The sequence below is a fragment of the Saccostrea cucullata genome, unplaced genomic scaffold (genome assembly GCF_032062105.1).
Source record: "Saccostrea cucullata isolate Sc308-1 unplaced genomic scaffold, CSIRO_AGI_Scuc_v1 ctg18055, whole genome shotgun sequence".
NCBI lineage: Eukaryota > Metazoa > Mollusca > Bivalvia > Ostreida > Ostreidae > Saccostrea > Saccostrea cuccullata.
In genome coordinates, this window is record NW_026925816.1 from 1 (window position 1) to 10,374 (window position 10,374).

A 10,374-nucleotide genomic window follows, 5' to 3' on the forward strand; every position below is an offset into this window, starting at 1 on the left:
GGATATACGAAAGACCTGATATTTACCTGATGTTTTTATTTTAGATTAAATGACAATATTGAGTACTTCAAATGACTCATTTAAATACTTTATGACTATGATGCATAATGCTATACAAAAATTCGTTTGTTTGGAATATTTACTGACGATTTTGAATCAGGTCAAATAAGGTTTTTAGTATATCAGGTCTTTAGTACCTTCCCATTTCCCACAATGCCGCGCGTTGTTTACAAACAAGAGGCCCCGAAAAGACTTCCTCTTAACTAATGCATAAATATTTTGATTTTACTTATTGCCATGTACATCATCACATTATATTAATTATTTGAATAAAAAGAAAACAGAGAAACACCGAATCAAAACAATATCTTTCATATGCATCAACGAAAACTATGCAAGAGGCCCAGTCAAGGCTTGGCTTATAGTAGACAACTTGTTCCTGTAACGTTTCTCACATATTTGTTTTATAAAAAAACTATTAAATATAGCTTGAAGCTTATTTCTCTTTTTATCAAACGACAAGATTTAATCAGTTCGAAACTATTTCAGTCAAACTTTTTCATAATATACCAATTTTTTGGCTATCAGAAAAAAACTTGTATGAGCTATTAACCCCTAATTATAGGGGCCAGCCCCTTTTCCTTGATCTTATATGAAAGCTCTCGTAATTATGCACAACTTTTGTGACATATTTCTTACCAAATTATTCTCGGTTCAAAAGTTATTACACAAAAAGAAGCAAAATTTCATGGAAAAAAAATACTAAAAATTGCCGTTACATAGCTTCCGATCTTTAAGAAATCAGCTTATAATTTTATCGATATGCACATCTACAATGTATTGGCTACAAGTTCTCAAACTTTCATGTAATTATCATATGTCGTTTTTGAGTTTATTAGTGGACACGAGACATCAAAATTATCAATTAAAGGGCAATAACTCACAAAGTAAGGCATGTATCAAAAAATTGAAAGCAGATGTAAATAGGTGTTAATACAAGGTATCTAACCTGAAAGTTTCATAAAAATCAGTCGAATGGTCTTTGAGAAATCGCCTGTCAAAAATCCGGCGGGAAAAAAAAAAGCAAATAATAATAAGAAACAGTAGAATAACAGTAGGGTCTTCCGAAGGAAGCTCGGAAGACCCTAACTAGAAACTCTTGTTGCTACAGCAACAAATAAGGTCTTCCGTTCTCCTCTTTTATCAGTAAGAAGAATATTTTTGTATTTAAAAAAAAAACAAACAAAAAAAAAAAAAAACAAACAAACAAAATGCAAAAAAAAAAAAAAAAAAAATCAATTCCTCCATCTGGTCTTGATCCCAAAACCATTCGTATGAAAGTTGGACACGCTAACCACTGAGCCACCAACTTCCACAACATTTCAGGTATTTTGTAAGCTTAGTACTTTAAGGTTGAAGGAAATAGTTTCGAAGTGAAAGAAAAAGTTTCGTAGTAAAATCCCGGTCAAATTTCTTTAAAAACTGAGATATTGGCCGTTTGATGCGATATTGTATGTAGGAAAATGATTAGAATAATTATGGGACACATTTGCAGTGAAGCAATGACATTTAGCATATACAGAGTTGTAAAGCGAAACTAATACACGTGGTCAGTTGCAGAGTAAATTCAAAATCCCGGAAAAACAGTGAGTGAGTCATGGACATTTTTTCAACACCATATCGTATCAATTGGGGAACTGCAATTGACCTATCTCAATTGCGTGGAAATTTAATTGATATGAAAAATCGTCATTTCCGAGTTTCAGCCGATTCATACTTAAATCTAAATAAAATTAAAATAAATTCCATACACCTAAGAAAACAAGAATACTTGGAATTAAAATGTTGTAATGGAGCAGGAGAATCGAATGATATTAACAATAATTGCAGAATTATCCAATACGAGTTTTAATTAATTTTTATGCTAAGCAATAACTTAATTTCAGACAGAAAAAAATGCAGATTTTGCCGATATTCACTAGAATTTCAAAATACTTCAGAGACTCACCTTAAAACTCTCAGGACACTTTCTTTCAGGTCTCTTCTTTCTTTAATTACGAATCTTATGCCGATATTTCGTTTCGTTTGACTTGTAGACATTTTCTCTAAGTTGGTATTGATTGTTTTGTTTTGTTTTTAGAGAAAGGAGGGGATATTTTATAAGCATTTGTTAGAGTAAGAGTTGCAAATACCTCCACGACCGTAAGCTTGATTGTGACCTTTGGGTCAATGGGGCCAAAGAACAAAGTCATTTATCAAGGTCAAAGGTCAAGGTCATCAGAGAGAGAGAGAGAGAGAGAGAGAGAGAGAGAGAGAGAGAGAGAGAGAAAGGTAAACTTGAGATAAACACTTGAAGCTGAATCTAGAAAAAGGTAATGAATATTTCTTTATTACTTTTTGAGTAAGGGTCAAAGGTCTCATTTTGAGGTTTCTCTAGACATTTTCAGTCTGAATAACATGTCCCAAAATCATTTCAGATACTCTTTTTATTAAAGATATTTATGGTATAGTAAGAAACTCAATTTATGCAGTTTTTCTCTCATAACCGGAAGTCGTCGTTTTTGTTTCCAATGGAACTGACATATTTTGAAACAACTAATAAGAAGCTATAAGGTAATACTAAGAAAGATTCCATAAAGAAAAGTTTAAATTTTTGATTTATTTGATCACTTCCTGTGACAACCGGAAGTGACGGTGGATGATCTTAAACTTAAAGGAATTGTCTACTCATCAAGGTCTACCACCCCTAGTAGATTGGTGTCTTAATCTCTTACCGTTAACGAGATCTGGCAATGATAACTTCTGATTTTGAGAACAGGAAGTCACGCGACCGGAAGTGAATTTTACTGAGATATCCGACATTACTGTAGACATTTGCAGTCTGACTAACATATCCAAAAATCATTACAAATACTTTAACTATAAAAAGTATTTATGGAAAAGAAAAATACTCAAATTTCCGGGTTTGTAGTTTTTTCTCTTATAACCGGAAGTTGTCGATTTTGTTTCCGGTGATACTATCATATTTCAAAACTACAAATAAGATGCTATAATGTGATGAAACAAGTTTCTATAAAGAAAAGTTGAATTTATCGATTTCTTTGATAACTTCCTGTGACAACCGGAAGTGACGACGGACAATGTTATCCCAACTGGTTCTGCCTACTCATCAAGATCTACCACTTGAAACAGTTTGGTGTCTTAATCTCTTATCGTTTACGAGATCTAGCTATGATAACTTCTCAATTTGAGGACAGAAAATCACGCGACCGGAAGTGAATTTAACAAAGATATTGACCTTCCTGTAGACATTTGCAGTGTGAATTACATATCCAAAAACCGTTACAATTATGTCATGTATAAGAAATATTTAGGGGAAAGAAAAATACTAAAATTATGCAGTTTTCTCTTAAAACCGGAAGTTGACGTTTTTGTTTCCGGTTGGACGGATATATTTTAAAACTACAAATAAGATATTATAACGACATGCCAAAAAAGTTTCATAAAAGAAAATTTGAAAATTTTGATTTTTTGGAACACTTCCTGTGACGACCGGAAGTGACGGCGGACAATCTTATCCAAACTGAAGTTGCCTACTCATCAAGATCTACCAATTGTATAAGTTTGGTGTCTTAATCTTTTTCCGTTTACGAGATCTAGCTATGGTAAGTTCTCATTTTGAGGACAGGAAATCACGCGACCGGAAGTGAATTTTACAAAGATATTTGACGTTACTGTAGACATTTGCAGTCTGAATAACATATCCAAAAATCATTAAAAATACTTTATCTATAAAAAATATTTATGGGAAAGAAAAATACTCAAATTTTGTAGTTTTTCTCTTATAACCGGAAGTCGTCGTTTTTGTTTCCGGTGGGACTGACATATTTCGAAACTACAAATTAAATACTATTTTGTGCTGCAAAAAAAGTTTCAAAAAACAAAAGTTGAAATTTTCGATTTCTTTGATCACTTCCTGTGACGACCGGAAGTGACGGCGAACTGTGTTAACCCAAATGGTTTTGCCTACTTATTAAGATCTATTACTCATATAAGTTTGGTGTCTTAATATCTTACCGTTTCTGAGATATGACTGGGACAAAAAATTTTTGAAAAAAGCGAAAATCGGACATATCTGACGACCGGAAGTGAATTTTAAAAAACAAAAAACTGCATTTGAAAGATATTTTGATTTTCTATCATCTCTGAAAATTTCATGAGAATCCGTCCAGTCATCTCTGAGAAATCGTCAAAACAAAAAGGGAAAAAAATAATAATAATAAAAAGAAAAAACAGTAGAATCACTATAAGGTCTTCCGTCTGAAACGGAAGACCTTAATAATAAGAAACAGAGTAAAAACAATATGTTCCCCAACTTCGTTTGGGGAACATAATTAGGTTCCAAAAAGGATGCAATTAAAATTGTAATTAAATTAACAAGGAAGAAACATCTGGCAGGATATACATATCAAAATAAAAGATAATTGACTGTCAATTCAATAAATCCCTGATTAATTTCCCTTTCAAGGAGGAAATTAAATCTTCAAAATTAAATAATAGAAAATGCTTTTACTGATCAATATTTCTGCACAGTATTTGTGATACTCAGTAGTCTCATTGCTGCATTAGCATACATAAATCCTAAATTTGTTAGCAGTGATGTATAGAGTCTCTCTGCAGCATTATGTAACTTACCCTCTATAAGCAAACTTTCTGTTCTTGTCATGGTAACCAAAAGTGTCCCATAGTTTCAGAGAACACCTGACTCCATCTACATTGCACCAAGACCTGTCCATCACCTGAATAAACCACAAAATGTTTTCTAAGAAATCATGCAGGCATATTTCGGAGAATTTTGTCAATAAACAAGAAGTAGATTCTTAAGAAGTATTATAAATTTGTAAACTGTATTATAAGTGGAATTTTACCAACATGTAAATAATATGTAGTGATTTTTGCTTAAAAATTGTATTAAATTTTAGTAAGATCCAATTTAATTAATGATTTTAAGGCACATAACAAGATAATAGTAACCTCTAATGCAGAAAAAAATTGTGATATTTAATTTTAGCAATCTCAGCACTCTGAAACTTTCAAAACTGAATCCTCCTTAAACTTTTGGTTTGCATGATTAAAAAGTCTACAGATTTTATTCTCCCTTCATTACCCTTTAATTTGTTAACTCTGGTAAAATGTTTTTAACAATTTGAACATGTTGAAAGTCTGCTTTAGCAGCAATACATAATTTTCTCTCCATTTACTTACACCTTTTGTGCAAATCTTTTTACAAAATTACATCTGCAGACATACACAGACAACCATTCTAGAAATGACATAGAAGTATATTAAATATGTATACCCTAGTACCCTACCTCTTGGTCATTGCGGTAGTGGTCGATGGCCCACACTGAGGAGGAGGGGGTCCTTACGAGTCGCTCCAGGGTGTAATTTGTCCCGCAGGCCCAGGCACAGATCAGGCAGGTCTTCCCCACCCCCGCGTCCCCCACCACCACACACTTAATGTACTCATACTGACTCCCCTCTTCTAGGGATCGGTTCACCATTGTCGAAGGATTTTTAGATTTTACTTGCTTTGTTGGTGCTGTCAAGGTCCTAAGATGTTCAGCATGGCCCTGGAAGTACAAAAATGGAAACATACCTGTATTTGTCTGTTTATTCTAACAGTAAAACAAAACCAGATAAAAACAAGGTAAATACCTTTTTATAGAAACATAAACATGGGTTTCATATAACATGTATAAATGTTTCGATGTCATTTATCAAAACCTTGGAAATATGTCAATATGTGTCACCATTTTCAACCTTATAATTCATCATTCCTGAAATTAACAGCTGAATTAACTCCAGTTAAGAAAATTATTAATCAAATTCATTCTGAACTTATGATTTAAAATTCAAAAAAGATACCGGTAGTCTACTGCAGTTTAAAAAACAAGAGGCCCATGGGCCACAACGCTCACGTGGGTAACTTTGGCCCTCGAGAACTTGGATATTTTTCAATACCTGGTTGACAAAGTAGGATGCTAATTAAATAATAGTACATATATGTATACACATTGTTTAATCCACAGTTAATTAAAGCTTATCCATCATAACTGCCTGTCAGTACTGTGGACTATGTTATTGACAGTGTACAAATTTTTGAACTTTTACAACATTTTGAAGTACACGAGTTCTCTAATCTTTTCTCAGATGTACATAATCCATTGTCTTTTTCTTTGTCCACCTGTTAAATGTCTAAAAATAGCTCCACGTGTGAAAATCAACCAGGTGTAAAATTATGGCGCCCCGAAAGAAAAGCCGAGTTTTGTAATAATATAGATATTTCAGCAGTGAAATCAATTGAGCGTAACCTTATCGAAATGAATAATGATGATGTTTCAAGTACTGACATTAATAAGGTAGCAAAAGATATTTGTAATATTTTTACTAAGTCAGCCAAAGAATCTTTTGGAATCTATTCAACGGGTCAATATTCAAAGGATAAAGAACGAAACAAACCTTGGTTTAATAGAGAATGCAAAACAGCTAGAAGAAAATTTCACTTGGCTAAAAGAATGCATAACTTATGTAAATCAGAAGAAAACAAACAAAATCTTAGAGAAACGAGTAGAAGTTATAAAAAAGTGATGGATAACAGTATTAGAAAATATAAAGCTGACCTTACTCGTAAACTCATGCAATTACGTACTACAAATACTAAAGCTTACTGGAAAATATTAAATTCTACCAATAAAGAGTCAAAGAGTGCAGTAAATATTGGAGAGGTATTTAAATATTTGAAAAGTATTAATGAATGTAACAATGTAGCTGATGATGATGCTTTTGATCTGTCTGATAGAGAACCAGAATCGGGTGAATCTTCTAATGATATACTTAATGGTGAAATTAGTGAAAGTGAAATTATAGAAGCAGTAAATAAATTAAAAAATGGAAAAGCATCTGGTATTGATTGCATTGTAAATGAGCATATTTCATCAACATTGTATACCTTTTTACCTGTGTACAAGATGTTTTTTAACATTATTTTCGATAGTGGACTGGTTCCAGATGAGTGGTTAGTGGGTATTGTTAAACCTATTTACAAAAATAAGGGAGATCCGACCACCCCAGAAAATTACCGTCCTATTACTTTACTGAGCTGCTTAGGTAAACTTTTCACATGTATACTAAGCAAGCGACTAGAACTGTACGCAGATGAGATTAAACTAATTCAAGAGAATCAAGCAGGTTTTAGGAAGGAATATTCTACTTTAGACCATATTTTGACTTTACATTTATTATCAAACACACTGATGAAGTGTAAGAAAAAACTTTTTTGTGCGTTTATAGATTTTAAGCAAGCGTTTGATACTGTTTGGAGAAACGGTCTCTGGAGTAAACTTTTAAATTATGGAATTAAAGGCAAATGCTTCACGTATATTACAAATATGTATAAGGGAATTAAATCACTTATAAAGATGAACGGTACAACAACCGATTTTTTCTTTTGTAATGTCGGAGTCCGGCAGGGAGAAAACTTATCTCCTTTTTTATTTTCCTTGTACATTAATGATTTAGAGAATTATCTTGTTGATAGGAATATAATCGGCTTACAAAGCCTTACAACTTCAATAGAAAATGATTTATGTGTTTATTTGAAACTTCTTATACTTTTATATGCTGATGATACTGTAATTTTAGCAGAAACTCCTGAGGATCTACAAAATGCTTTGAATGAATTTGAAAGCTACTGTTCAGAGTGGAAATTACAAGTAAATATTGAGAAGACCAAAATATTAATTTTTTCAAAAGGTCCTTTGAGCAAAAGGGTATTTTACTATAATAACAAGAGTCTAGAAACTGTAAATTTAAAGAATTTAAATATCTTGGTATCATTTTTTCAAGATCTGGCTCCTTTTTAAAAGCAAAGAAACATCTCTGTGACCAAGCCCAAAAAGCAATGTACGGTGTAATCAGGAAAATAAGACAATTTAACCTCCCTATAGAATGTCAATTCGATTTGTTTGATAAAATGGTTTTACCAGTGTTACTGTATGGTTGTGAAATCTGGGGTTTTGAAAATTTAGATGTTATTGAACGTGTACACTTAAAATTTTTAAAACATATTCTGTATTTGAAAAGTAGTACTCCGAATTATATGGTTTATGGTGAAACAGGACGTTTTCCTCTATCTGTTATTATATATCCAAGAATAGTATCGTACTGGTGTAAATTATTGAATTGCACAGAGAAGAAAATTTCATGTATATTATATCAATATTTAATTGCTAATTCACAATCTGAAATTGGTAAAAATCCTTGGATTGATTGTGTTCATCATATTTTTGATTCATGTGGACTATCTCATATTTGGAATGAACAGTTTTATCATAATATTAGTCAAGATTGGGTTACTTCTGTTGTTAAACAAAGATTACAGGACCAATTTATACAAAAATGGCATTCTGATATTAATAGTTCCTCTAAAGGTATTTTGTATAAAGCTTTTAAAACAAAATTTGAGGGCGAAAATTATTTAAGTTTTTTGCCGTTAAAATTCAGAAAAATACTTGTCAAATTCCGTACTACTAATCACCGTCTACCAGTTGAGCTGGGAAGATGGGCATGCACACCATTAAACGAAAGATTATGTACATTTTGTAATGATAAACATGTTGCTGATGAATTCCATTTTATACTTGAATGTTCTGCACTGTCAAATATAAGAAAGAAATATATTAATGAATACTATTTTACAAGACCAAATATTCTTAAATTTTCCCAACTGATGACAAAACAAGATGCAACGTCACTTAAAAAACTCTGTATGTTTATATTAAAAATATATGACTTAGTCTGTCCTCCATGATTTGTTCCCCTCATTCATTTTATTATTATATGTATCACATGTGATTTTTTCATATTTTTTTTTTCTTTCTTTTCTCCCTTTTCATTTCTTGATTTTGTATATCTTATACTTATATACCTCTGACCTGATTATATATATATGTTGTAAATATTTCTCTTTGTCCTCATGTACCATGTATTAAAATGGTGTTGAGTGAATAAATGAACTTGAACTTGAACCTTAAAAATCATTACAACCTTAAAAAGTCAATTACTCTTCCAGCTGTTACATGTATCTTAATTTAATTTGTAAATATATTCAATTTAGACAAAAACATTGATTATGTTAATAAAAGATATTGCGCTTTTACATGTAAATGACACAATTATGAATTGTGTAAAATCAATAACTTCAGTTGTCATTTTAAGAAATTCAGATTCAATCATAAATGTCTAAGAGAGAATCATTGATTAATAACACTTTTCATTTGCTATGATTGTATAATAATAGGCTTTACTTCAAAGGGTATCAAAACAATAAACAAATTATCATAATTAATTTATTCAGATATTAATATTTAAATATTTTTTTCTATAATGAAAGCCTGTCCTTGACTTGGGTTGAGGAAATAAATCATATAACATGTTTAATTAATTTAGAAATAGACTCTGAGCCATGGTTCTAAAAACATACCTTACCAGTTATCTGTATCTTCATCATGCTAATTATACTTTTGAATAAACTTCTAGTGTATGTTAATTTTAAAATTGTTTACCTTTTATAGCTCTATCTTTAAACAAAAAGTATTTTAATATTCACCTATCACTTTAGATACACTAGCTTCTTAAAATCTATAATCATGACAAAAAAATCAATACATTCTGCATATGCAACCGTAAACTTACATGTACTTTACAATATACCCGTCCTACTGATAATTATCCAAGATACATGTATTCTCAATTTATCAGGTATGATCAGAGTTCTAACAGATGTTATTAAACAGAAAATCAGCATGTACCTTACCAAGAGGTTTGGACTGAGTAGATTTATTAAAAAATCTTGCGTGGGCTTTTTTTGAAAAAGAAAATGAACCAAAAAATATTGTTTCAGCTGGCATTTCCTTGAAATTTAATTCAGAAAAGGTGTACAGCTTTACCAAGAATTCATAGTCATATAAAGGTCCTTAAATTACTGGAACTAGTAAATTATACAGGGAATAGAAAAATAACTTTCAAAACTACATCCTGAGTGCCGTTAATATAATATTCAAGAGTAGAAGTTAGCCAAGTCTAAAAATATACCAGTAATATCTTACTTCTATTTGATGTATTGTAAAGTGAATTTCAGGTTTGAAAAATGTTGCTTCAACAATGTACATGTATTATCATTTGCTAGAAGTAAGCTCTGATTTAAGGTTAAAAACTTAAAATCCATTACCATAAGATTACAAGTGAATCTGCTTGTGTTCTGAGATATATGTGAGATATGTGCGAGATATCTGAATGATTCTGTAACTTAAG

At 31.4% G+C, this 10,374-nt stretch overlaps 2 protein-coding genes across 2 annotated transcripts; one reads left to right on the forward strand and one right to left on the reverse strand.

Annotated features, from left to right (window-relative positions):
- Positions 1-4,695: 4,695 nt before the first annotated feature.
- Positions 4,696-5,630, reverse strand: LOC134269831 (rho-related BTB domain-containing protein 1-like; the record flags this gene model as incomplete). The annotated part of the gene is made up of 2 exons (XM_062752031.1): positions 5,373-5,630; positions 4,696-4,799 (listed from the first exon to the last, which is right to left on the reverse strand). Coding segments are annotated over exons 1-2 (296 nt in total), but the record flags the coding sequence as incomplete, so codon positions are not given.
- Positions 5,631-6,383: 753 nt separating this feature from the next.
- On the forward strand, positions 6,384-7,775 carry LOC134269832 (uncharacterized; the record flags this gene model as incomplete). Its single annotated transcript, XM_062752032.1, has 2 exons — positions 6,384-7,323; positions 7,705-7,775. Coding segments are annotated over exons 1-2 (1,011 nt in total), but the record flags the coding sequence as incomplete, so codon positions are not given.
- Between the last annotated feature and the right edge of the window lie 2,599 nt (positions 7,776-10,374).